Source organism: Baudoinia panamericana, assembly GCF_000338955.1.
Source record: "Baudoinia panamericana UAMH 10762 unplaced genomic scaffold BAUCOscaffold_15, whole genome shotgun sequence".
NCBI classification, from domain to species: domain Eukaryota; kingdom Fungi; phylum Ascomycota; class Dothideomycetes; order Mycosphaerellales; family Teratosphaeriaceae; genus Baudoinia; species Baudoinia panamericana.
Genome location: NW_006911271.1, coordinates 451,729 through 477,840, shown reverse-complemented (window position 1 = coordinate 477,840; position 26,112 = coordinate 451,729). Strand labels below are relative to the sequence as shown.

Genomic DNA, 26,112 nt, shown 5'->3' with positions numbered 1-26,112 from the left:
TGAGGGGTTGTGGCAGACGTCACTGATCGGAGTATAACGGACTCGCGTATATTTTCCGCGATAACTATAGCCAGATATCCATTCCAATCTGTCATTTGTGGTGTTCTATCGTTGCACGAAGCGTTAACTGCACAGTCGCCAACATGAGTGAAATCAATATCGTGGCCATCTTGTACCCTGTCCAGGGCAAGGAGGAACGGTACGCTGCCAGTCGGCATTCCTCGAACGACTTTCGCTAACTTAGCGAAGCATGAAGGAGCTGGTCGCAAAGATGGCCAAGGACGTGCATGAGAAGGAAGAGTAAGAATTACTATCACAGCCGGCAATCTACCCTGTTGGATGTATCACTAATCTGCTTACCCGTGGCCTCTAGCTACACATTGCGCTACATCATGACGGAACAACTTGGCGTGGAGACGCCAGACATCGTGATGATCGAGACGTACTGCTCACAGTGCTGTACATTCTCAGCACGTCGTTGACAGCGAACAGATACAAGTCCAAGGAGGCGGCCGACCAGCACACTAAGACGTCGCACTTCAAGAGTCTCTTCAGCACCATGGAAAGCGAGCACTTGATGGCTAAACCACCGTATATCGCGCAGACGATCAGTAAAGCTGGCTTTGATCTCGACCGCAAGATGATCAGTTAGACGCAGATGAGTGGTCATTAAGCTCCTTGCGGAGCGCTCTATACTCTATGTTCTATATCGTAAAGCTGCCTACGAGCGGCGTATCTAGCACACTCTTACCAACGAACACGGAAAATTCTCCACTCGGCACTATCCATTCCTGCCTTGTGACATTCCATATGCTCACGTCCTTCAGGCGAAGGTTGAAGCTCACTTGCGCAGTGGCATTCGGCTGTAGTGTTAGTTTCTCGAAGCCTCTCAGCACTCGAGTAGCGGGATTGCTGGCGTTAGCGTAAGTGGTCGGTATCTTGAGGTAGAGTTGGGCGACCTCAGCCGCGGCCACAGCGCCGGTGTTCGTGATCGATGCCGAGATTAAGCCTACGCTCCCAAAAAGAGACTCCAAGCCTCCGTTTCCAATGGCAGTGTTGTTTCCGTTGTTGTTAGTCGTCCCGTTGGTGTATACGGGCACCACAGTATCAGCTGCTGTCACTGTCGCATTAATCGCTATCTGCAGGTTCGAGTAATTGAAGGTAGTGTATGTCAGACCATAACCAAACTCGTACCTTGGAGTGACATTGCGCGCCAGGAAAGCACGATAGTCAACGTTGACACCTTCTGAGAAGTGGCATTGTGGTGACAGTGAGCCGTGGGCCTGACAAGGTCCCAGCAGATTCCCGTAGTCTGATGGCTGCATGGCTACTGTATATGGCAGTCTGCCGGAAGGACTGACATCTCCATACAGGATTTGCGCTATAGCTCGCCCGGCATCTTGTCCAGGCAAATGGGCAAAGATCGCAGCGGTAACGTTTGGGTTGTCGATCCAGGCGTCAACCAAGCGGATCCCAGCATTGTGGATTACGACGATAGTGTTGTTGCAGGAAGCAGCAACGTTCGATACGAGAATATTGCTGTTTGGTTCGGATAAGCCCGGACGATCCCAGACTTCGGAAGCGTACTCATTAATGAAAACAAGGCAGGCGTCTGAGCTGGTGACAACATTTGGGTGGCCGGATACGAAGTCGTAGAAGATTGCCGTACCGTCATTATAGGCTCGCGCTTGAATAGCATCGTACGGTGATGAAAGGTACGCAGGGCTGTTGCTGCCTGACCCGCCTCCGACTGTGAGCGTACCATTCATCACTTCCGGTGGGTCTGATACAGGGTTATTGCTTGCGATGCCGTTGAGTTGAAGAGGTTGCAAGCCGATCGCTTCCCAATTCTGTTGCCAGAACGATCCGTCTGGGACGTAAGCGTCCTGCTGCGCAGCATCGTAACCGAAAATGGAGAGAACCTTGGGCTGCTGAAGCGGGAGGGCGTTATTGACGTTCTTCACCAGTACGTGGCCCTCGACGGCTTGCTGCAGTAGGGATGGCCTCGAGGCTGGATCCTTTGCATCCGTGTAGTTGTGCGGAAGGAGGATATTTGGCGGCATACCAGCACCAAGCGGCAGCGCGCTGTCCTGGCCAAATTGGTACCATGTGGCAATGATACGGGTGGCCATATCGGCTAAGCGTGTCCTGTTGAGCGCGCTGGTGTTGACCGCATTCTCAAGTTGCCGCTCATTCCAATAGGTCGTGGTTGGCATTGCCATATCGAGACCAGCGTTTGCCGATTCCATGCCGCTGTGCTGGCCCACCCAATCGCTGACCACGAAGCCTTGGAAATCCAGCTCGCCCTTGAGCAGACCGTTCATGGCTTTGCTGTTCTCACACGCGTAGGTGTTGTTAATGCGGTTGTAGGAGCACATCACACAACCTGCACCAGCGTAAACCAAGTCCTGGAAAGGCCACAGATACAGCTCGTGCATTGTCCGGTCGTCCAAATTGGCGCTTGTACTCAACACCGTACCTCCACTGTTTCCGATCGGGTTACGGTTGGTCTCCTGCTCGTACGCCACGAAATGCTTCACACTAGCGATCACGCTTTCCTGTAGACCAACGACACTCTGTGCGCCTAAGATGCCATCAAGATACGGATCCGCCGCAAACGCCTCCCAGTTCCTGCCGCCTTCCGCTATACGACCAATAGGTCCCACTACAGGACCAAGAGCGACGTTCACGCCTTTCCGCTTGAACTCCGCACCCATGAACTGCGCCCTTTCATACGCGAGCGTAGCGTTCCATGAGGCTCCAATATGGATGCCGGAGGCAAATCCGCTAACTCCATCAGTATTTCGGACACCGTTGCCCGCGTCATGCAAACAAAACCCCGGAAAGCCAAGACGAGGTGCAGAACCAGAGATACCGACGCAGCCATTGCTTGAGTCCACTACGCCGAGAGTGACATTGTTCATCTCCTCGAGCGTCATGAGGGTCACCATGACTTCAGCTTTCCGATAAGCATCAGACCAGTTGCCAGCACCATAGCCTTGGGGAGAAGGGTACACAATCGGACTTGTCCAGTTCATAGCATTGGCACGATGCCGGTTTCTGAGGGCTAACAGCCCGAGCAGAGGAAGTAGAAGGAACATGGCGGCGACCGCGGCGACCACGAATTTGTGGCGTCTGCAAAACGCTACGAACCCGGACTGTCGCCCGCCGTGGACCAGAGGTGTTTTCTCAGCTCCGTTCGTGGTAGGTTCTTCCTTATCCATGGAATATGGCGCGTCAAGGCGGAAGCCGAACGTCTTCAGCCGTGCATATTCTGAATCGATAGCTCATCGAATGCAGATTCCATCAATACAGTACCATTGATTGATGACAATCGCCGACTGTCGCCGGTGATGTTCACTGTTGCCTTTTTGAAGATGTAAATGCGAGCAATCAACGCGTACATAATCGGCGTGGCGTTACCAGGGTCCGTCTCCGAATGGCCGTTCCCCCTGAAACACGGCACGGCTCGAGACGTTTATGCGAGTCAAGAAGGTAGGCAATCTATTTCAGGCAGTCGTCTTTGATTTGCTCCAGCTTCGCATGTGAATTGTCTGATCTGAAACATTCTGTTTCCCCGCCGTCCAACACCCCTCGCATAGCGTGACCACGCCTCCTGACCATCGCCAATTGCTAGCTTGGTTCACCATGGTGTCCTTCTCTTGTGAGGTAAGCCTGTGCACAAGGAGTCCGTACGATGTGGACGAAGTGGACTAATTGCCACTGGCGGTGCAGAACTGCGGCGATGTGTTGACGAAGAAGGTACACATATCTCATGCACGTTGGCGCCAGACAACTCGCTGACACACCCTACAGAAGCTGGACCCTCATCGTAACCAGTGCCGCGGGGCGACATATACCTGTCTAGACTGCATGGTACATTTCTACGGCACAGATTACCGCGCGCATACCTCCTGTATCAGCGAAGCGCAGAAATATCAAGGCAGTCTGTATAGAGAAAAGGACAATAAGAAGGGCAATCGCAGATCTATAAACGGCGCCTCAGGGGAGCGCAAGTCACAAGCCATGATACCCAGGAATGCGTATGTGGAGGATATGGTGGAGGGCGACGAAACTAATGCGATTGCGGTTATTGATGTGCCGCCTAAGGCTCCCACGCCACCACCGGCGGCCTATTCATTGCCTGAGGGTGTCAACGTGTTTGACTTCCTTGTTGAGGATAAGACGGACGACAACCAAAGACAGCTGCAATCGTCACGTGGCGTTGGGCGAACGCCGCATCCAACCAACGGCAACTCGCAAAAGGCCAACGGAGACGGCTCGCTTTATCTACAGCACGGTTACTCATATGGCAACGCACCAGTAGAGCCGAGCTTTGAGCGCTACGATTCGTGGCAGGATATGACGCAGTCGCAGAACGGGCAAGCCATGATGCCGCCACCTCCGCCGTACGTGACGCCAGGACCGAGACATGCCAGGACCGACAGCAAGGAGAAAGTAAAGTCGGAGACGAGTACCGACAAGAAGCGCAAACGGCAGTACATCGAAGAGCTTGACTTGTCGGCCTCCAAGCGGCCCACATCGCGAGGCGATGCCACCATGACCGATGCGCCGGCGACTGTTGTGGTGGAGCCTAGAGTACTGCACTCTGGACTGACGGGAGGTCTTAGCCGTCTGGTGACTGACCCCGAGTTCTACGAAGATCGCATTGATGCTGGACCAACGCCCATCAGCCCGCTCAAGCGCTCGCGGCACGAGAAAGACCTCAAAGACGCACGTCGAAAGTCCGCGTATACATCCTACAGCGTTGCGAAGAGCACATCAAGCAAGCACTCCGAGAGTAAACACCATCGTTCGCGGAGTGCGGACCGGGACAGTAAGTCCGAGCGATCTCGCCACCACAAACACCACCGAGACGAATCGTCATCGGCTGATGGCAGTCGACGCCATGGATCTCGGAAGGAAACCAGGGCGATCGAGTATCTCGATCGGCCAGGGTCTGTTCAGCCTTCTGCGACGAATCAGCTCATTAGCTATAAGTCAAGGGCGGAGCTCTTCCTGTCTTTTGTCACTAAAGGACCTGATAGTGAGCATGGATGTTCCATGAACAAGGCGCTAAAGCGTTACCATCGGGAGCGAGATGTGAGAGGTGAGGTCAAGGAGGAAGATGATAAAGAGCTGTGGAAGTCTTTACGCCTGCGAAGGAATGATAGGGGCGAAGTTGTCGTGTTCTTCTAATGTCGAAACGGGGGTAATGTGTACTGTACTCTGACGAAGCCATGTATAACATGCCAAGCTTTTTTAGCACGCATGCGATGGGAGTTTTCGTACGTGAGAACCACAACCACAACTACGCCGGAGTTGTCGTACTCACCGTCTCCCTCTTCATTCCCCTGTCGAAGGAGTGTTCGCGCACACTGGGCGGTTATCGCACATGATGCCGAAAGTCTCAGAGAGGCTGATGGCCACGCTCAGCGCTAATATGATATCCTCCACGTTTTTGTCCACCGTGTCCACACTCACCAAGGTTGATAATGCGTACTTACCCACTTCGCGGGCGCCAGACATATCGAGGCAATGGCGCTCGCCTCGCCGCCACGCGCCGAATTATGACGATGGCGCGTCAGGCAGCTCCGCTGTACAGCATACGGCGCTGAGCGCCACATGCGCGGAGCCAGTGCTGCGCAGGGATATATAACTTGACGGAGTTAGAGCAGATATGGTCGAGCAATGTTGGAATGACCATGCGCGGCGAGAGCTTATTGCTGACATTCACTGATTGTCTACACAGACGTCAGACTTCGAGCTGGAGCGCCTTTCACGCTGTCTGTTCTCAGAACAAGCGGTGGAGTGGCCGTCGTTCAGCCTTGCTGGCATACAGGCGACCATCAGCCGTGCTTGCTTCCATCGCGACGCTTTCGGGATCCAGACGACGAGGTTAACGTCCCGCGTCCGTTGACAAGCCTGCCCTGGGTCGAAGTCAGCAAACACCCATGTCTCTGCCATTCACAGTTCGCGTCTCTAAACATCGTCCTCTCCAACAGCCACGTCGCAGCGCCTTCGTGGTATTCTTCAGTCACCAATTCAACGTGAGTCATCGCGAACTTGTGTCTACAGTAACGGATAGTATTTTCTGTGGGGGTAATATAATATATGGTCGCATGTGTGCACGAGCTTAGCCAGTGCTTCTAACCATGTCATGAATTAGAGCTGTGGTCGACTGTTGGACGGCGCTACAAGATTGCAGGTGCATATGTCAGGAGCTTCTGGTTCGGGTTAGGGTTACATATGGACATCGACATGCAAGCAATTGAACCTCGACTTAGCCACATAAAGTCTCCGATCATCCCGTCAGCATGGCGGCAGTCGCACATGAGCACGTCCGGCTCGCACAGTCCTTACCAAGACAACTGCTGCACTTCTTCAAGCGCTTTCCACCGCCCCAACTCTCCCCCGGCGCACCGCCTCCACGACCGCAAACCGTTCAAGTAGTCTCGGATACCTCGTCCTCCAACCCGAATGCCGGCGGGGCTACCATCGAAGTGCCCGCCGATGACCCATCACCCACCCCTCTTATCCAGAACGCGAAATGGAAACGCAATCCTTTTCTCGCCCATAAGAACCCGACAACAGGCAACTGGCACGCCCCCCACTACTCACTGCGCCGACAAGCGGACCTCTTCCGCCTCGCGGTGGAGTACAACGTCCTCCCGCTTATGCCTGAGAGCCCAAAGCACCCTGAAATCAAAGCCGCGAAACGGGTAGAACAGGGTTTGAGGGTGAAGGGGACGGGCGAGGGCCAGAGGGTGAAGGGTAAGTACTGGGAGCGCACGTTGAAGTCGCGATTGGAAGTGAGGAGGAAAGCGATGGAGGCTATGCCTGATATGATTCGGACGTGGAAGGAGACAGGGCATGGAAGAGGCTGGAAGAAGTATCCGCGAGGACGCACGGTGGGCAAGGAAGGTGCGGAGATGGTATTCAGGGCTGAAATGAGGCATGCGTGGGTAAAGGAGAGGGGGAAGAAGACTGACAAGTGAGGTTCACTGGGAATCGGTGGCGATTCGAATGGCGGTGCCATAGCTGCCCGATAATCGTCGCAAGGGTCGCGGTGTCCTCGAATACGCTTGACTTCCGCTACCCACGTTGGGTGTGCCGTAGTACTGCAACATCTTGTGCACGGTACGATAACGCGCTGGCACTCGCTCGGCACGTCAAGAAAGCCGCCAGAATGATGAGCAGGCATCATAACAACAGACGGAGCGTTAGGGTGGACTACACCGAACCGAGTCAGCAATGCACTGAGGCCACCAGGATGCAGCTTTCTGTGGCTCTTCGCGCTAATCTCTAGAAGTCACGCTGGGCAGAACACATTCAGCAAGCGCTACGACATGGAAGAGTGCGGGTGCCATCTCAAGCTTCACGTGGAAGCAGCTGAGTTCCGACAAGCGCCGGAAGCAGCGCATATAGCAGTTCGATCGTAGGTATTTCATGTTGTGTACAGCAAGTAAGCCGCCATAAGCCAGATATTTGGTGGCAAGATGTCAGTATATTCCGAGAGACCATCCACTAAGCCGGACGCCAACCGAATGCTCGCTAGCAATCGTAACCTCCCATCATCGTCTAATCATAACAGTCGTAAGGACGTCATCTCATGTCCTCATCTTCTGTTTCCGCCGCGGTGCCTTCAAGTCGATAGTCCAAGGAACGGTAGCAAGAAGCGTGCCACCAGGCGAGTCGTACAGAAGCACTGATACTGCTTCTCCAACGGGTACTGCCTACGGCTTTCCAGATGTTGGCCTGTAACAGCGAAAGACGTCAGTACAGCTTCTCGAGCAACAAAGTGCAGATGCAAAGAGTCGCAACCAGACTTACGCTCATCCAAAAGCAGCCCGTGAACTTCGGCCAAGAACTTTCGTCCCGGTGCATTTTCTTCGCCATTCAACTGCGGCGTTTGCGGCCCAAAGCTCCCATAGGTCCATCCCTTCCTCCTGTACTTGCACTGGAAGAGACCGACCAAGAGATCGAAGCGGACGTCAATGCGCCCACACGCGTTGCTTGCTTCCTCCTCGGCCACGGCCGCGCTCTTCTCCCCTTTCCTGATTTTCGCATCCGCCTGGATCCACAGAGTGCGCTGGAACTCCTCAAGCGCCATAGCGAGACCGAGCATCGTACAGAATGAAGCGAGCCATGTCTCTTCTTTCCCAGAGTTGTGAAAAGTCTGCTGCAGCCAGTTCAGAATGTCTTCGCAAATTTTATTGCGCTTGAGGCTGAAGAAGAACTTCAGCTGGCGGTTGGCGAGGCGTGGCGAGATGTGACGCGCGTGAGGACCGGAGACCGATCGAGGCTGAGGTAGGGCCAGGGGACGCGAGTGGCGGACCGCTCTCTCGACGTTGTCAACAGTGTCCTCGGAGATGGTGAGGGTATGGGCCATAATGTAGGTAACAAGCATCATGCGCAGGACCTTCTCAAGGACCGACTTCAGCTATAAAGTTGTTAGGTTGCAGATTTGTATGGTGTAATGACTGGGTGTAGACCACTCACATCAATATCTTGAGTCTCGGTGTACAGCGTGCATATGGCCTGCAGTAGAGCTGCCTGGAAAGTATTAATTTGTGTTTCCTCCTCAAAGCAGGTCCACCCAAAGTCCCAGAGATTAATCGGATTTAGCAATCGCTGAAGGTATTCATCGAAGCGGTCGTCGTCGCCAGTCTCTAGCTTCAACAAGCCGAGTGGTGGCGACCGTTTCATTCGTGATTCCACGAGGCGAGTGTCCGGATTCTGGAAGTACTGCAGTTGCCTTAGAGGCTCGCCGGTGTCTGTTGGCTTAAACTCGTACAGGTCCCAAATCATCGGCGGACCATAGCCGCTCGTCAACTCTACCTTCACCGGCTTGTCCTGGTAGAAGTGAACGATATTCGCCTTGACATAGTCTTCGATGGTCTGCTTCTGGTGCATGTCCGTCATCGAAGCTGTAAGCGAAACGTCAGCTACGTACCGTTCAACATTCGAAGGGACGGTCTCACGGGGCAGGAAGTCGTGAACCAGAATAACTAGCTTGTCACGGTTGCATGGGATGTATCGAAGCTGGCCTCTCTTTGCCTTGTCTACGCAACGTTTACACGGATTACCATCGTCGGGACACTATGTTGTGTCAGCACAATCATCGCTTCAACAAAAGTTTTGAGGAGATTACCCCATCTCGTTGGAACACGCAATGCCAGCACGCACCGAGGGTACGCATTTTGTGACTCTTTTCTCGTATAGGCTGCTTCAAGTGCTCGCCCTTGGGACGGCCTCCCTTACGTGGCTGACCGTGCTGGGCAGTTTTGACGACCCGATGGGGATTAAGACTGGCTGGTTGTAACCTTCTCGCATGTGGTGCGGTTGTCTCACGGCTTGTGGTCTGGAGGTTGTGCTGAGCGGGCGTGATTGAAGGCGCTTGAAAATGTTGGGTTTGACTTTGCAAATGTGGGTGCGCATGTGGCTGTGGCGCATGACATTGTGCGCTTGTGACGGCCCGGGTGAGGACCGGTGAGGGCGACACAGAGAAGGCAACTCCATATTCGCCTTGCAAAGGAGCCTGACCCATGGTAACGCAATTTTGTACCAAGACATGATGCCTTTGCGAGGGCACGATGGGTTGAGCGCGATGCGCTAAGTTGTGCGCGTTCGTGAGCTGGACGGCCGGCGCGTAGTTATGCTGCTGGGTCGTATGAGGGTAAGTGTGCGAGATGAACGTACCGCGCGCCGGTCGTATATCATGCTGATCGACGCTGGAGAAGAGACTATGGTTGCTGTAACCCGGGCTGAACCCATCAGTTTCAGTCGACCGGAACGACAGATACGGCTCCTGATTGAATATGGCTGGTCGCGCTGTGGTACCGTCGAAGCTATTCAGCTGAGCGAGAATATCTGCATCATTCACGACGGAGTTAGTGGTTGTATCTTGTCCGAAGGCGAGGGTCGAAGGAACAAAATGACCCCATTGGCCAGCACCATGGGTATCCATCCAGGCATCAGCGGAAGGAGTTAATGCAAACGTATGGTCAAGTGCACGCGGAGTATTGTTCGCAAAAGACTCTGGCGATGCGTGACGCACGGAGTAGGATCCGACCCCTGAGAATCTTTGGGGCCGCATGCTGCTCATCTGCCGTCTCCCGTTTGGCTGATTGATAGGCCGACGAACGCCAACATGTCCGCTGGACGACGGACTGGTCGTGCCTTGAGTACCCTGTGTCGAATGACTGTCATCGGTGGCCTCGTTAATGGTTGTACTATCGAACGAGTCGTTGAGGGTAGAGGTAGGCGTATAGATCTGCGGCCCAGATCCCGGTGATAGCGAGCTCGAGACACGCCCTTCTCCCGCCCGATGACTGCCAGGTGACTTCGCCCAACAAGGAGAAGGACTCCTGGCATCCCATCGTAGGTCATAGTCTGAATAATGATTCGACTGCAGCGACGCATGCCGTAGCATCGCGTCCCAAGTCTGCTCGAACGGTTCGACCAAATCCGAAAGGCCACTGTCGAACCCAAGAGGGACCGCGGCGGAGCCGACGACGGCGGTCATATTGCCTGCCTTGCCTGCTTCAGTGCCTGAACCAGGCCAGCAAGCTAATGCGATCTACGTCTGACCACACTCCGGTGAGAGGAGATTACGCTTGGGTAATCCTTCGTGCCTAACAACAGCGGAACAAGCGCTGTTCATTCCTTGGGCGATCCAAACTCCGTAAGACCGCACGCTTGTTCCGGCGTAAGGCTCGAAGCACGGCGCGCATCCCACTTCACCGGTCGAGCGACGCGCAAGGCTAGGTCGTGGTCCGTGCACCACTCACAATCAGCCCGGCAGCAATGCAAACTATCAAAGTGATCGAGTTTCACTGTTTCCCTAAGCTGGCAGAGAGTTCAGTCTCAGCGAAGAGACGATGTCAAGTGACAGCTGAGTACCAGAGGCGTGATTGAGGGGTGCGCGGCTGTGCAGCTGCATGCATGCGTGCATGAGCGCCAATGATGGCTTGTCGCGAGAACATGCTATCTGCACTTCATCTTTCGGACCGCGAGCTACGCGCCCAACCCTTGCAGCTGACATTGTTGTAGTATGGTGGTAGCAAGCTCCGACCTGACCGGTCTTGTACGACTAATGGTTGTATGCGGGCATGCTTGGCGCTCGGTCAAGCGAGACGTCCGGTGAGGAAATCCTCGCCGGTCTCGATTAACGCGGGCGTTTGACAAGGTGTCGTGTACTGCAGTGTGGCTGTTGCAGTCACGTTTTGACCATTGGGTCGTGTACCGAGGGGTTCCCGCCCATCGCGATCAATGTGGCAGTTACGGCAGGGATATGACGTCGTGCGCACAGACGGATTCGGCGTGAGTGCCGAAGCTCAAGCTTTCGCTCATCAGATCTGAACAGCTCGAAGTCTTGATTGAGTGCGAGCGAAGACCCCACATCGTAACCAGTTGTTCACACGGTTTCGACACGCGTCAAGGTAAGAGTAGTACCACCCGCCTGACGTAGACTGTTCCCCCTACGCTGCCTGCTTTCTTGTCTTCAGTGAATAGTCGTCATGCACTGTTGACGAGTGTGAGGCTTGACTTGGAGACACTGGCTGTCCATGACCGGTGAGAGCACGTCTGGCGAGACCGCACCTGCTGCATTGGCCTTCCCTTGGCATGTTCAGTCTGTGGCCGGGGTTGTTAGTGCGACCTAATACCCCGTGACGGCCATGTCCGGTCAAGAAGACGCAGAGGACTCTCGGCGCCGCTATGGCCACTCATACAGTCCACATCATACCATCCCCACTATTCAGAAGTACCTGCATGAAAAGGAGGAGCGAAAACAGAGAGCAGCGAGCGGTAATGTAGATGGCGGAGATGCCGAGCAGCTCGAGCCGTCAAGAACGGAACAAGCAAAAGACTATGTCCAAAACTACTGGCAGTCGGAGAGCGAGAAGAAGGAGACCGAGCAGCAGAGGCAAGATCACGCTCCTGACGGTAAGCTTCCACACGATGAGGATGGTGGCAATGATGCAGAGGACTACGATGATGAGGAGCCGGTTGTCGACACCACTGAAGGTGCGCCCATGGAGGCCGATGCGAAGCAACATCGCAAAGGGATGAAGAAGCGGAAGGACGAGCGAGCAGAGCGGGAGGTTACGGACCCGATCACCCACTTGCCGGTGACTATCCACGACTACACGTCACAGGCATTAAAAGAGGTGCCCGAGAATGCTCCGCCCATGGGCGCCACCACTCGGTCGGCGACCGGGGTAGGTAACAAGACCAAGTCGAACCAGCAGCTTCAGAAGGAGCGAACAGATATGGAGAAAGGGCAGGAGTCAATGCAAGCGCTCTTTCCGCCCCCCGAGTATGCTGCGGTCAGAGATCAGATTGCTACGATCAACATGCAGGGCATGATTGCGGGCTTGGTAGGCACGGTGGTGATCATGTTCGTTGCTGTGGCTCTGCAGAGGTTGCTAGAGATGCAGCGAGTACCAAAAGCAACAGCCGGGCAAGGGCAGGCTCGGTTTTGGACGAACACTGCTGTTGGGACCATACTCATTGTTGCAAGCTTAGGTAGCATCGTGGCCGTTTTTCTTGGTCTACGCGGATGGGTCCTTAGCCGGATACAGCATGCTTGGGATGATCATATCTGGGAAGCAAATCGTGCAAGCATCCGTCGCAGCGCCAAGGCCCACGAAATGGAGTCTGTTGCATGGCTCAACTCACTTATGTCGTCTGTTTGGCCTCTGGTCAACCCTGATATGTTCACAAGCTTGGCTGATACGTTGGAGGACGTCATGCAAGCCTCGCTGCCGCGGATCGTCCAAATGGTCAGTGTCGACGACGTCGGGCAAGGCAGCGAGAGCATTCGCATTCTTGGGATCAGGTGGCTGCCAACCGGTGCCGCCGCACGTTCAGTGGCCCAGGATGGGAATCTGAAACCAGGAAAGGGCAACAAGCATGAGAGTGACCGCACAGTACCGGGTGAAGGCGACATGGACAACACAGTCGAGGACAGAGAGAACGAGGGCAAGGACGAGCAGGCAGGTAGTGAAAAGAACAAGAAGAAGCAGTCCAAAGACGGTACCGAGAAGCAAGTTGCCGAGGGCATGGAAGCAGAAGAAGGCGACTTCATTAACGTCGAGATCGCCTTTGCCTACCGTGCGCGGTCCAGTGGAAAGCTCTTCAAGGACCGGGCCAAGGACATGCATCTGTACCTCGCGTTCTATCTACCCGGGAAGCTAAAGATACCGGTCTGGGTTGACGTCCGCGGCGTTGTTGGAACGCTGAGAGCACGGCTGCAACTTTCCCCCGACCCACCCTTCTTCGCTCTTTGCACCCTCACATTCCTTGGTCAGCCGAAAGTCGATCTGAATTGCTTCCCGCTCATCAAGCACGGCTTCAACATTATGGATCTTCCGCTTATTAGCAACTTCGTGCAGTCCTCCGTGGATGCGGCAATGTCGCAGTACGTCGCACCGAAAAGCTTGACGCTTGATCTCAAAGACATGCTGTCCGGTGATGACTTCAAGAAGGACACTGCTGCCCGGGGTATACTAGTGGTCCAGATCAAGCGAGGGTACGACTTCAGAACCGGGGATCCTGGCATTCCTCTCATAAAGCAGGCCGGCGCAGATCCTTACGTCTCCGTGGGATGGGCGAAGTTTGGCAAGCCAATGTGGAGCACCCGCGTGCTCACGAAGGAAATGGAGCCTTGCTGGGAAGAGACGGCGTACCTGCTTGTGACTCCAGAAGAACTCAACGTCGATGAGCGACTACGCGTGCAGCTATGGGACTCGGACCGCTACAGCGCCGATGACGACCTCGGCCGCATTGAGCTAGATCTCAAGCAGCTGATGAAAGGCCCCGAGACCAATTGTCACATGCAGCATCGTAGTGATGGTTTCCGAGCGCTTAAGGGAGATGAGGACATGCCGGGCAAGCTGGACTGGTCTGTGGGCTACTTCTCCAAGACTAGGATTCAGAAGTGCCAACTCGAGCAGCAGACCTACGATCCAGACGTCCGCACCGTGGACCAGCTCGAGGAGAAAGTCAAGCGCGTCTGTGAGCGCAAGATGCGTGAGGCGGCCATCAAGGAGGGTAGGGAGCAGAGGGACAAAGACGAATTGAAGCAGCAAGAAGCACAGGAGATGAAGGCAAGACAAGACGCCATGATTATTTCAGCACCTCCTCCCGAAGGCTACAACTCCGGCATCTTCAGCATACAGATCCATCAGATCACAGGCCTCGAGTTTGAGCACCGCAATAAGGAGAAGGCGGACGCGCAGGCCGATGATTTCGACGAGGATGAGGAAGGCGACCAATTGCCCTCCGCTTACTGTACGGTTATCGTCAATCACGAGAAGGTCTTTAAAACTCGTACGAAACCCAAGAACGCGAAGCCTTTCTACAATGCCGGCGTCGAGCGCTTCATCCCAGATTGGCAGAATGCGGAGGTCTACCTGTCCGTCCGCGATAAAAGGATCAAGGAAGACGATCCGTTACTGGGCATCGTACACCTACCGCTTGGTGAAGTGTTTAGTAAACGCTCGCAAGTCAACGGCTTTTACCCGCTTATGGGTGGGATTGGGTATGGTCGCGTGCGAATCTCCATGGTGTGGCGGAGCGTACAGCTGCAGGCGCCACCGCAGGATCTGGGGTGGTCGTGTGGCACGCTGGAGGTGCAGTCGGGTGTTTCCGCCGTGGATCTACCAAGCGAGTATCAGTCGATGAAGTTGAGGTTCCACACAGATCTGAGCTATGCGAAGATGTACCCGAGTAGCAATGGTGAAGGCGCTGCTTGGGAGGCTCGAAAGCAGCAGAGCCTGAAACTACCGGTTAAGCGTCGGTACCAGAGCTGTCTGGCGGTGGAGTTTCGCAAGACCGGCCTCGGGAAGGGCAAGACGGGCGCATTCGCCATCTTGTGGCTACGCGAAGTTGCTGATGAGAAGGAGGCGGAAATGGAGGTACCGGTGTACACGGGTGACTTCCAGCGTGCGAGAGCGACATGCATCGAGAACGCCGGCGACAGAGTGGGAAGTATCAAGCTTAAGCTTACTTTCTGGAGCGGACTTGGTGGCGCTCACTCCGAATGGGCGAAGAAGGACCCTAATATGCACGATGTTGTTGACGTTCTGGAGGTAGCGCGGGAGGAGCTCGAGTCGCATCAGACCGCCAAGCGAGCCGGCATTCTGGACGATACTGATGATGGACTAGACAGCAGTGACGACGAGGAGACCGATCACCCTGTTGGCCCGGATGAGAAGAGTCGACCGGATGGGAATCAGATCGAAGACGCTGCGGACATCCATATGGAACGCGGGCCAGATGGGCCGGCAGTCAACAGTGGCGCATTGGTCAATGGCCATGCTGTAAACGACACGCGAAAAGCAGGTGATGATGACCGAGGGGGAAAAGACGTCGATGGCGATGGCGAGAAGAGCAAGACGACCGTCCTTGATAGTGCGCGAGATTACAAGAAGCACATGCAGAGCTCACACCGACGGCATCGAGGGCTTATGCAGTGGAAGGTGCGTCTGACTGGCACTTCCTCCATAGTAATGTCGTTTCTTCAGAAGATGAGTATCGCTAACGCCCTTAACAGATCCCACGCACCATGCAATGGGGCGTGCACAAAGCCGAAAACACCGGTCACCGTCTCAGCGGCCTCTTCAAGCACCATGGCAGGGAGCCCGGTGTGGAGACCGAAGTGTAGAATCATTCTAGCGGATCTTGAGCGGCACGCAAAGTGTACAGCAACGATTATGGCGAATGAAGGATCTTGTGGTTTGAGATACCCTGTGCGATAAGTGTACAAGACTGTATAGTTTGCCATTAAGGACAATATACCAAAGCTAAACCGTGACCGCAGGAGGTATCATCGCATCGCGCAGCCGTTAACCAAACAAAGAGGACCGCAACGCCGCCGCTTAAGCCAAGACACACACAAACTCCGTCACACGCCCAAGCGGTGTGCAAGGCCTACGCTTCACTCTCAACAACATCCGCCGCTCTGCCACCAACCTGTCCCTTGACTTTGTTCAGCTTCGCCTGCCCCTTCAACTTCTGATCTTGCGCCGCACTCTTCACCCACGCCTTACCACCGCCACCTCCCTGCGCATCCGCACCACCATCAGCGCTCATACCCGCCTGTACCCGATCCAGATCTTCCTCATCCGAAGACGAAATGGAACTCGAGCGGTCCCCTTGCGCAAAGACGATAGTGTCGCCTTCGCGCTTCTTTCGCTCGCGCTGTTCGTCCTTCATCTTGCCCATCTTCTCCGCGTCCTTCACGCAGTCTAGCGTTTGAATGTGCAAGCCCGGCAGGGAGCGGGCGAGGAAGTCCTTGAGGACCGGGAGGAGGGAGGCGTTGGGGCGGTATGTACCGGAGTCATTGTCGATTACTAGTTCGTAGTAGGCCGGGTCTTTGGGTGGTTCGTCGGTTGGTGGGCCGTTGCTCACATCGTTTGGTGGGTGTGAGGGGTTGGGTGCATGGTCGGGAGGATGGTTCTGGGAGCTCGACTCGGCTGGTTCGGGAGGCGGGGGTCGACGCGCATGTTTCAAGCGGCGAATGAAGAATTCGCCGGACCATGCGATGTAGATGTTGACGTCGCTGTGCATGGTGTGTTTGCTCAGCAGGTCGATGCCGAACTCTTTGCCTGTCTCGGTAAAGCGCCACAGAGCGTCGAGGGTAAGGACGTAGGTGAAGATGCGGCCGCCCTTGTCCCAGTGGACGAGGTCGAGGAACTGTCTCGTCATTTCCGGGCAGGGCCCCTGCGGAAAGTGGCCCCATTCAGTCCGCCGGTCAAAGTTGTAGATGCGGGAATGCTGGTGATGCAGAGCTTTGCCGAGAACGTAGCCTTCGATGCCGGAAGAGGTGAACATGCGCTTGACCCATGGTTTGAACTCGACGAAGCGGTGGTATAGTTGGGCGGGGACGGGTCCTTCGAGCTGGAGCTGGTTGGCTTGGAAGTTGTAATGCTTCACTTCACGCTTGCCCTTGGTTTGCTGGTTTTGCGAACCGTTTGCGTGATCTTCCGCCGGCTTCTCTTCGCTCTCGTCCTCGTCCGGTTCCCGGATGTTCACCATACGGCCAAGGATTGGATCGAAGTGCTTGATCCAACGACAGGGACCGACTGTGTAGAGACGGCCGTTCTGACCATCGTCCTTGGTCCGGCCAAGGTTCTCAATACTCACATACAGGTCGCCACGGATGTGTTTGGAGCGGTTCAGGCACACAGCCATCATGCGGATGAAGTACGCTCGCTTACTACCCGAGCGCATCATAATCTCGTACGGCTGCTCATTGATGCCTTGCCAGCTGTCGTTGATCGAATTGACATGCACATGCACATTGCCCAGCCGGTCATCCTTGTCGGCGGGATCTTCATCGTACACACGGAGCTTCAGTTTGAACCCTGAAGCCGGCACATTGGCCACGATCCAGTCTTCGTTCCATACCGGCTCGACATTCTGGCGGATGGTAGGCGTTCGGAAGCGCAACGGAGGGTCCTCCTTGTGCCGTGTCGGCGTGTCAGTGTCGATCTGGGCTAGTACGTATGGGTCCGAGGAAAGGGTGTTGTAGTCGGCCATGGGGAGGTGCGTTGCCCTATGGATGGTGATCTTGAGCGTGTAGCCTGGCGGGCGGGACGGGATGGGTGTATCATCGAAGCCGCCTTCTGGGCCATTATGTTCCTTCGGCTTTTCATCGTGTTGTTTTCCATCCGCCATCTTGACTTCGAAAGGGTCTCGCTTGGCTATATCACTCCGCGGGTCTCTTCTGCGCGCAATATACTTCGCGAGACTGTCGCGCTCTACGACTTCCACACTCTGCTGCTCAACAGCGGTGGATCTACCAAGCCTACTTGTATCTTTACCTGCGCTTCAAGTAAGATTGCAAGGTCGTCTCTTTCCCCAGCATGACAAGGACTTAAGTTGTTGACTGATTGCGCCCAACTTATCGGCGCCAGTGACGTCGGGCTGGGCACGCGACCAAGCAAATGCTAAGCTTCACTCCAAGAACTTGTTTTAGAACGGATCGCGCAAACTTTCCTCCAGCCATTAACACCACCGCTCGCTCGTCCGGTTTAGCTTACCGTCCATTACACGAGCCTCAATCAGCATACCGCCAGCCACCAACAGTCGCCACCTTCAACCCAGACTGGCATGGCATCGGCGACGGATACGAGAGCGTCGTGGCGTTGGAGGTACAGTAAGGCACGCGCCGCCCTTCTTGTTTGTTAGAATATCACGTGATGGCGTGGTTGGGACGCGAATGAAACGAATACATATCGATCGCTTTCACGTCACGTTACTGTCAAGGAGACATCGCATTCTCCTCTCTGGCGCACTGATCATGGCAGACACTAAGCAAGAAATATCCTGGAGAATCGATAGCATTTACTGCGGGAAGACAACTGCAACCTCACGTCGCCTCGAACAAAGCTTGACGTGGTGGATCTTTGCGAAGATGAGCGATAACGAAAGGATTGCCGCCTGCCTGAGAAGGTAGCCATGGCCACTAACATAGTAGAGACGAAGATTCGTCCAATAACATGGAGTGTAAGCAGGCGGCCTGATGTCTGCGCAATCCGGGTCGATGGTGAAGCGCATGCAGCACGGTTTCGCAGCAAGGAATGACCTTTTCGCGGCGCTAACGGCCAGAAGCGACTAACCCAGGAGCTCCGAAGTGTTCGAAGTGCCCTAAGATGCTTCCTTCAGCTGCTTCAGCTGCTTCAGCTTGGGTCCGACTTCGAACCTAAATCGCTTCCCAATGAGATCATTAGTGGCCAACCGTAGTAGATGGAAGTTGAACGACATCAGAGGAAGCTGTATGCCACTGTGGCAGCTTTGCATGTTTCGATCGACTGCGCCGAGCGCCTACTAAGAAAAGATTTAGACCTGCTGAATGCCCAACGTACGGACAGCATCCACAAGCTTGAGACTCGCTACGCGCAAGTTGCATTCGAACATCACGGCTCGATAGCTCCTACAAACGAGGCCGTAAAAAGTGCTAATGCTCAAACGTCTGGCCAGGATGCTGTTGCTGCGCAGCTGCTCAATGGTTGATTCCGGACGCAGCAATTCAGCGAACAGAACCTCAACCGATTGGCGGTGCGTGATCACGAAGCGAAACTGCATCCGGTGCATGATCGGACTCTGGACGCGAGCAAAGATACCCGTAGGGTAACGATCGTGACCGTTCACTCCAAGGATGGCGGACGTGTCCATCCTCGCGTCCACGCTCCCAAAAGAATCTACGCCCCAAGCGAGCAATGCAGACATTGTGGAGAAGTGGCACGCTTTCACAGCCGACAACATGTATGAAGAGAGAAGGAATCAAATCGAGCGTTGTGTGCTTAAACTAGAGTCTTTGGAAGATGTCAGCTGCTTAACGGCGATGTTGCGGCCGATGGTTCGCCGCCCGACACGAAGACTCAAGTGTGTGCTGCCACACCGTGTAACAAACGCTTTACCACCCGACTCAAAGCATTCTTACTCCTGCGCAATATGGCTTGACGGTCGAGTGACGGATGTGCCCTACAGGCAGGACTATGGGATGATCGGCAAACTTTGTATGCTCGACTTCGTACCCCGCTAATACCTAAACACCGTTGCCGGTAAGTACATGTACCTGCCTGTATCATTGCGAGTCGACGAGAAACAAGGACACCTGGTTCGCTGCTAATCCCAATAAGGGAGTTCAAACGCATCGCCACGACAATGTCGAATCCAGGCTTGATGTTCGTTACGTCCCGTGTTACAGACTCGTCCAAAACCTCCGATGAGAAGTACAACCGCTTTTACAACGACGAGCACCTGCCAGATGTGCTCAACTACGGGATCTCCAAGGTAGCCATAAGGTACAAGAACGTCAATGCTGAGTCGAAGATACCGTATCTGGCTTGCTACCCTCTCGACGATGCCAACTTTCTCACTTCGCCTGGTCTGGAGAAGCTGGTCCAGGATACAAGGAGTAGCAAGACATTTGACAATCAGGACGTCTATGACTACGTCGAGTTCGGCTTGCGTCCGTACGAGAAGATCCAGACATATGAAGGCATTCACCCGGACTCGACCAGCTTGCCCGATCCTTCTTCACACGCGCATACAGTGATTTGCGTGGCCATGGAACCGGCAGACGAGCAAGACTTTGACGACTGGTACCGCAAGCAGCATCTTGATATGATGGCCATGCTACCACCGTATAGACGCACCACGCGGTACAAGCGCCTCGACGGAGAGGTGCCGCGGTATCTTGCCATGCATGAATATGACTGCAAACCAGATGAGATTCCGGCAGAGCGTGCGAAGCTAGTGAACAGTGAGTGGAGTAGGAAAATCATTGGAGAGTGCAAGGTCTTCGACAGAGATGTGTTTGAGCTGGTGCAGGTGCAGGGTGATGCACAGGTGCAACTTTAGCACTGCACTCGTGGCTTCCAGCGGTATCTGTAGTCTCCGCAATATCTTCGCCACTTCTCACCGACTCCCGAGTTCCGGCACAATATCTATGTTGGCAGTTATGCTATTTCACTCACTACGGCATTGACTCTTGATCGCTTTTCAAGAGCACAGACACATGCAAGTAATGTGAGAGCTAGGTTACTCATTCGTTTAACAGCGACGGCAGCTAGCGGACGGCCGCATTGATCTGCACCGATCAAATACTGCCCAGTGGGGCATGGTCAAGGCGGTTTGTTTACCAGCTCCTTGTAGCTTTGGCTTCATACGATATCTCTCATCGAGCTACCAACGTGCTATATGTCCACAAAAGAATAGTGGAGGATGCACACATGGCACCTCTCGCAGCTCCGCTTGCCGGAGCTCATCCAGGAACTCTTCACTTCATTCCACCCAATTTGTGTGCATTCGAGCCTGCTGAATCCGTCAGCCCATCGACAGGCTTGAATACGCTATTATGGGTCGGCGGGATGTTTGATACCCTGCTCTCGGTACAGTATCCGCTCGACATAGCTCAGGCCTTACCATCGACGTGGACTCTTCTCACGGCCTCTCTAGGATCGGCAGGCAAAAGCTGGGGCGTCAGCAGCATCGCGCAAGATGCCGAGGACATGGCTACTGTCATAGCTTACGCCAAGAAGCAGCGACCACATGGCAAGGTTGTCATCATGGGCCATAGTACCGGCTGTCAAGACTGCATGGAGTACCTTGTCGGTCCAAAAGCTGCGCAGAGACCTGCTGTGAGCGGCGTCATCCTGCAAGCACCTGTGTCTGACCGCGAGGCGCTGAACCATGAACTACCCGAAGCGATAATGCATGAAGCGAACCAGCTTGCGCTGAAAATGTGTCGGGAAGGCCACGACAAGGATGCTATGCCTCACAGACTAAGTAAGCTCGCCTTCGGTCGGATGGCGATTACTGCAAGACGCTGGGTCGATGTTGCTTCGCCAGGTCCAGATCATACCGGCGCAGATGATTATTTCTCTAGTGATCTCTCGGACGAGCGACTGCAACGAACGTTCGGTACCCTTCCGTCAAGCACACCGCTCCTGATCCTATACAGCGGTAATGAAGAGAACATCCCGCCCACCATTAGCAAAGAAGACCTGATCTCACGGTGGACGTCCTCTGTGCAGAGTGGCGGAGGCCAAGTCGACACTGTCAATGGTGGTATCGTGGCCGGCGCAACGCACAATTTGAACGGTAATGCGAAACCAGTTATCGACGACCTCGTTCGGCGCGTGATCGGCTTCCTTAACCGCCTTGACAGCGGTGGTACCGCCGCGGCTAACACTGGGTCGCGCATATGATGCTCTCCAATCTATCCAAACAGCAAAGTTACTAACGAACCCATTCTCGATGCTTGTTCGCGATCTCATTCGCTGGACGACGGTGATGTCAATGCATTTCTGATGCCATGTAATGCACGTAGTTGATGTATGTGTATCAGCGGAGAGCTTTCGACGTCGATTGATCCAGCAGTCTTAACATCATTAGCTTGACACACCGCAGGCCGGATCGCTATAGCTCCCCAAATAGACTGCTCTCATCTATTCTAGACTGGCGTATATACTATCGAAGTCTTCCTCGGCGACCTGCATCACGTCTGTACCGTAAATCACCTTTTGTACGTCCGCATCAGCCCACTTGTCCGGGACCGGACCCTTGCCGTTCTTCAACGCTGCAAATTGCCGGTCACGCTCCGCCTTCGCCGCACCCTCTCCGAGATGCATCGCTCGCCCTGACGCCGCTGCCATCTCCACGAGAGCGTACGCGCGCTGCATTCGCACCTTCTCATATACCCGCAGCGCCTTGTTGATTGCTTGAGGCGTGATCTCTGGTAACTTCGACAGCACGACAGCTATGACCGCACCATCCTCGATAGCCTGTGCTGCACCCTGCGCCAGGTGTGGTAGAGTCGGATGGCAAGCATCGCCAACGAGCGCCGTCTGTTCGCAGACCCAGAAAGGTAGCGGTTCATGGACGCGCAGCTTCCATTCGCAAACCTCGCCGTCCGGTACCAAATCCAACATGCGCCGAATCTTCGGGCAGTAATCGCCGAAAACCTGCATCATTTCTGGCTTGCTGCCTTTGGTGGTGTACGTGGCAGAAGGTGCAGCAGCAAAGTTGACATCTGGCTGGGTTGTGCTCAGATTGTAGATCTGCTTATTCGACACCGGATACGCAATGATATGCCGCTTTTCGCCGATCCATCGGGTTACGGAGTCCTTCTCAATGAGCTCGAGGAGTTCTGGATCGTTCTCGAGCTCCTCACGTCGGAGCATGATCCGGTACGCGGCCTGACCGGTATCGATGATCTTCGCGTTTACATTCTTGAGACGTAGCATCTGATCACGGATCACGGACTTCACGCCATCAGCCGCGAATAGCACGTCGCACTGGACCGTGTAGGGTTCGCCGCCTTTTCGCGGAATCGCTGTGAATGATGGTTTTGGCCCGAAAGACTGGACGTCCGAGGCAGCAGTAGACCAGAAGAAGTTCACTGCTTTCTCTCGTTTACAGCCGTCGTACATTGACTCAGCCAGCGATGAGCGGTGACCAACCATGTGCGGGTATTTGTAAGTTGCTTCAACGTAGGCGAGGTCAACGTGGCCGAGCACTTCATCCGTTGAGCCTTCTACAGGCCTGTTAGCATATCTTCAAGCCTAGCAAGCAGTGGAGAACATACGTCGTATGGTGGTGTCTCTCAATTGCACTGCTTCCCTCTCGATGTCTTTCCAAACACCCAGTCTGTCGAGAATTCGTGCCATATTTGGCGCGAGCTGGATGCCCGCACCCACGAAACCCAGGTTCGATGCGCTTTCGAAAACATCAATGTGCCGGAAACCGTGCTTTGCCAATGCCAGTGCGGTGGCAAGGCCGCCCATACCTGGCAGCTGTCAATACCACCGCGGCTTGTCGCCCATTTTGCTGACTTACCGGCACCGACTACGCAAATATGTATATCTAAGACGTCCATTGGCGCCATATTGAAGCTGCGCCGGGATGATGCGGAGCAGGAGGAGAGGTGGGAACAGGGGATGGAATAAGTTCTAAGCAAACATTGGTGAGCGACAAGACATGTACGATCTCACAAGCTCATGAGGCTAGACGAGTCCTATATGCACTGTACATCAACTGCCATTGAACAACAGCCGGGATGAGATCTATTCCACGGCAGATGGAATGGAAGCAGCTCAAGGCCACAGAGAGCCTGGAACAGTAACCGCTAGACTGTAAGCAGCTAGGCTTCTCGACGACCAGCGACTTTGCGGGCCCCCACAAGGAAGGTCGTAACCGTTCCACCTGGGGACGTACAATCCTTTTGACGCCCCGCAACTCGTACGAGCGGGCCTGCTAAAGTAGACAGACCAGCGAGACACCTGGACATGAAACGAGGAGCTTGAGTCTTCACGAGCTTGGAGGGACAGCACCTACATCGGGTGTGGTCAGCCCGGAGGCAGCTTTGAAGCAAAACCTCGGCTTCTCCGCAGCAGTCCGCTCGGCTGCTGCACCTCGAGCTATACGCAGAGTATGAATGGCAGTAAGGCTCCGTGAGTGCGAAAATGCTGGCCACATTAGTAGTTTCGCCAGCGGCACCTGTGTCGCGTAGACTGTTGTACGACTCCACTTTGACCCCAAATCTAATCTATTATTACAGCCAGGCCGGCGAGTTGCGACCTCAGCGGAGTGGAAGAGCATGTCCAACATGGCCCGCCCAGTCCTTCGAACACCCTTATGCGAAATGCTCGGCATTGAGTATCCAATTATTCTGGCCGGCATGGCTCGGACGTCCTCGGGACCACTGGCGGCAGCAGTCTCTAACGCCGGCGGTCTTGGTGTGATTGGTGGTCTTGGTTACACCCCACAGCAGATGCGCGCCATCATCCACGACATCAAGTCCAATCTTGCCGACAAGAACCTCCCGTTTGGGGTTGACCTGGCACTGCCTCAAGTTGGTGGAAGTGCAAGGAAGACGAACCATGATTACACGCACGGTCAGCTTGACGACTTGATCTCTGTCGTGATCGAGGAGAAGGCGCGCTTGTTCGTGAGTGCTGTCGGTGTGCCACCAGAGAGGGTGATCAAGCGGCTACACGATGCCGGGATCTTGATCATGAACATGGTCGGTCATCCCAAGCATGCGCATAAGGCCTTGCGAGCAGGTAGCGTCCCGCCAGAGGGCTTAAGCCTTGTGTGTTGTCAAACCCATCGCTAACGTTTCTGACCCTTGGATGCAGGTGTGGACATTGTATGCGCCCAAGGTGGAGAAGGTGGCGGGCATACTGGTGACGTTGCGACCTCGATATTGATCCCGGAGGTGGTTGATGTGGCGAGGCAATACAAGAGTCCGTTGACTGGTAAGCCAGCTACAGTCGTCGCCGCCGGCGGCATCTACAACGGCCGCTCTCTTGCTGCGATGCTGTCGTTTGGTGCGGAGGGCGCATGGGTAGGCACTCGATTTGTTGCGTCCACGGAGGCTGGATGTAGTCAGCAGCACAAGGAGGCCGTTGTGACAGCTGCTTTCGAAGATACGATGCGAACGCTGATAGTCTCGGGTCGGCCGTTGAGGGTCAGGATCAATGATTACGTGCGCTCGTGGGAGTTTGACAGGCCGGAGGAGGTGAAGAAGCTCTGTGAGAGCGGTGTTGTACCCCTGCAGAAAGACATGGATGACGACAAGGATGTTGATATCCCGTTCCTCATGGGCCAGGTGGCCGGTGCGATCAAAGAGATCAAGCCTGCGAAAGAAATCATGCACGAGATGGTCTCAGAATGCGTTGAGGTGCTGCAGACGCAGCAGAGCTATATCAGTGCAGGTAAAAGGAGTAAGCTGTAAACAATAATATATTATGCCTCCGTTAATCTCTCGTGCTGAGGTGGTAGGTACGTACGATGTTGGTTGAGAATCCTGGCGCAACTCACGACCTTCGGATGTGAGAGGCAGAGATGCGGCAGACAACGCTTCGCAAGGCATGGGGAGTATGTACTTACGAATGATTCTTGTTTGTTGGGCTCTAGGAGCACCTGCGGGAGCGCTTAAGCTCCCGCGAAAGATCGTCGGAGACCTACGCTGTTGGTCAGATGTTGCTCGGAGTGAGCACGTACCTTGTTGGTAGGTGATCTTAGGAAGGGTCAAGGACAATGGCTGGGGCAGGTGGGCGGCAGAGAAAGCTCGTGCGTTGAAAATAGAACGAACGCACTTGCGATTTGTTTTGAAGCGGGAACGCCAACCAAGGACGTCCGATGAGGAGAAGGGTTTCTCACCCCGAGATGTCGCAGGCTTCCCCGTTGGTGTTCGTAGCAGCAGCAGATAAAGGGCAGGAGTCCACGGTTGCTGCGTGTCCATGGTATCGAGTTTCACCGCGTGTGTAGCAGAGGACAAACAGCGGAAGTCATGACAGCTTTCCAAACCATGTAGCATGATCCGGACAAGACGCCCTGCAAAGAGCCGTGTGGACACCCGTAGCTGATGCACTCGCGGCGGTTCCGCAAAAGAGACCGGTGCTTCTCGTAAGTCTCGTGGCAGCTAGGGGTGAATTGCTTGGATGCGGAGCAGCTGCGTTGATTCTTGACAGCGAAAATCCGAATGGCCCGCAGAGCTGAGCAAACAGAAAATCCGTCATGGAGTGCTACAGATTTAGAATAGCAATGCCCTAGATGTGGAAGAAGTCCTGTCCATCAGGCGCGGCA

At 54.6% G+C, this 26,112-nt stretch overlaps 11 protein-coding genes across 11 annotated transcripts; 7 read left to right on the top strand and 4 right to left on the bottom strand.

Annotated features, from left to right (window-relative positions):
• Window positions 1-143: 143 nt before the first annotated feature.
• On the top strand, window positions 144-652 carry BAUCODRAFT_152560 (uncharacterized protein; the record flags this gene model as incomplete). The annotated part of the gene is made up of 4 exons (XM_007683489.1): window positions 144-199; window positions 250-300; window positions 374-442; window positions 493-652. The coding sequence occupies 4 exons, from the start codon at window positions 144-146 to the stop codon at window positions 650-652; spliced, it is 336 nt and encodes a 111-aa protein (XP_007681679.1).
• A 52-nt stretch (window positions 653-704) lies between these two features.
• BAUCODRAFT_80284 (glycoside hydrolase family 3 protein) lies at window positions 705-3,038 on the bottom strand (the record flags this gene model as incomplete). Its single annotated transcript, XM_007683327.1, has 1 exon — window positions 705-3,038. The coding sequence occupies one exon, from the start codon at window positions 3,036-3,038 to the stop codon at window positions 705-707; it is 2,334 nt and encodes a 777-aa protein (XP_007681517.1).
• Window positions 3,039-3,552: 514 nt separating this feature from the next.
• Window positions 3,553-5,398, top strand: BAUCODRAFT_39444 (uncharacterized protein). The gene is made up of 3 exons (XM_007683204.1): window positions 3,553-3,669; window positions 3,736-3,762; window positions 3,817-5,398. The coding sequence occupies exons 1-3, from the start codon at window positions 3,649-3,651 to the stop codon at window positions 5,197-5,199; spliced, it is 1,431 nt and encodes a 476-aa protein (XP_007681394.1). The 5' UTR covers window positions 3,553-3,648; the 3' UTR covers window positions 5,200-5,398.
• A 919-nt stretch (window positions 5,399-6,317) lies between these two features.
• Window positions 6,318-7,089, top strand: BAUCODRAFT_127191 (uncharacterized protein; the record flags this gene model as incomplete). The annotated part of the gene is made up of 2 exons (XM_007683488.1): window positions 6,318-6,911; window positions 7,042-7,089. The coding sequence occupies 2 exons, from the start codon at window positions 6,318-6,320 to the stop codon at window positions 7,087-7,089; spliced, it is 642 nt and encodes a 213-aa protein (XP_007681678.1).
• Window positions 7,090-7,645: 556 nt separating this feature from the next.
• On the bottom strand, window positions 7,646-9,202 carry BAUCODRAFT_79991 (uncharacterized protein; the record flags this gene model as incomplete). The annotated part of the gene is made up of 5 exons (XM_007683298.1): window positions 7,646-7,758; window positions 7,834-8,443; window positions 8,503-8,930; window positions 8,985-9,102; window positions 9,155-9,202. 5 exons carry the CDS (start codon window positions 9,200-9,202, stop codon window positions 7,646-7,648), a joined length of 1,317 nt encoding a protein of 438 aa, XP_007681488.1.
• A 2,479-nt stretch (window positions 9,203-11,681) lies between these two features.
• BAUCODRAFT_80682 (uncharacterized protein) lies at window positions 11,682-15,673 on the top strand (the record flags this gene model as incomplete). The annotated part of the gene is made up of 4 exons (XM_007683358.1): window positions 11,682-12,965; window positions 13,053-15,180; window positions 15,298-15,488; window positions 15,563-15,673. The coding sequence occupies 4 exons, from the start codon at window positions 11,682-11,684 to the stop codon at window positions 15,671-15,673; spliced, it is 3,714 nt and encodes a 1,237-aa protein (XP_007681548.1).
• Window positions 15,674-16,104: 431 nt separating this feature from the next.
• On the bottom strand, window positions 16,105-17,643 carry BAUCODRAFT_51186 (uncharacterized protein; the record flags this gene model as incomplete). The annotated part of the gene is made up of 1 exon (XM_007683263.1): window positions 16,105-17,643. A coding segment is annotated over one exon (1,539 nt), but the record flags the coding sequence as incomplete, so codon positions are not given.
• A 1,671-nt stretch (window positions 17,644-19,314) lies between these two features.
• BAUCODRAFT_320634 (uncharacterized protein) lies at window positions 19,315-20,588 on the top strand. The gene is made up of 2 exons (XM_007683487.1): window positions 19,315-19,577; window positions 19,656-20,588. Exon 2 carries the CDS (start codon window positions 19,681-19,683, stop codon window positions 20,377-20,379), a length of 699 nt encoding a protein of 232 aa, XP_007681677.1. The 5' UTR covers window positions 19,315-19,577; window positions 19,656-19,680; the 3' UTR covers window positions 20,380-20,588.
• A 192-nt stretch (window positions 20,589-20,780) lies between these two features.
• On the top strand, window positions 20,781-21,686 carry BAUCODRAFT_48134 (uncharacterized protein; the record flags this gene model as incomplete). The annotated part of the gene is made up of 1 exon (XM_007683261.1): window positions 20,781-21,686. A coding segment is annotated over one exon (906 nt), but the record flags the coding sequence as incomplete, so codon positions are not given.
• Window positions 21,687-21,848: 162 nt separating this feature from the next.
• On the bottom strand, window positions 21,849-23,309 carry BAUCODRAFT_570999 (uncharacterized protein; the record flags this gene model as incomplete). Its single annotated transcript, XM_007683486.1, has 2 exons — window positions 21,849-23,056; window positions 23,108-23,309. The coding sequence occupies 2 exons, from the start codon at window positions 23,304-23,306 to the stop codon at window positions 21,969-21,971; spliced, it is 1,287 nt and encodes a 428-aa protein (XP_007681676.1). The 3' UTR covers window positions 21,849-21,968.
• An 889-nt stretch (window positions 23,310-24,198) lies between these two features.
• Window positions 24,199-25,580, top strand: BAUCODRAFT_39436 (uncharacterized protein; the record flags this gene model as incomplete). The annotated part of the gene is made up of 2 exons (XM_007683203.1): window positions 24,199-24,584; window positions 24,660-25,580. Coding segments are annotated over 2 exons (985 nt in total), but the record flags the coding sequence as incomplete, so codon positions are not given.
• Window positions 25,581-26,112: the final 532 nt, after the last annotated feature.

Coding starts and splice junctions, on each gene's coding strand:
- BAUCODRAFT_39444 (XM_007683204.1), top strand. CDS start 3,649: ATGGTGTCCTTCTCTTGTGAG. Junction 3,670..3,735: donor TGGTGTCCTTCTCTTGTGAG/GTAAGCCTGTGC, acceptor CTGGCGGTGCAG/AACTGCGGCGATGTGTTGAC. Junction 3,763..3,816: donor GCGATGTGTTGACGAAGAAG/GTACACATATCT, acceptor CACACCCTACAG/AAGCTGGACCCTCATCGTAA.
- BAUCODRAFT_320634 (XM_007683487.1), top strand. CDS start 19,681: ATGTCGAATCCAGGCTTGATGTTCGTTACGTCCCGTGTTACAGACTCG.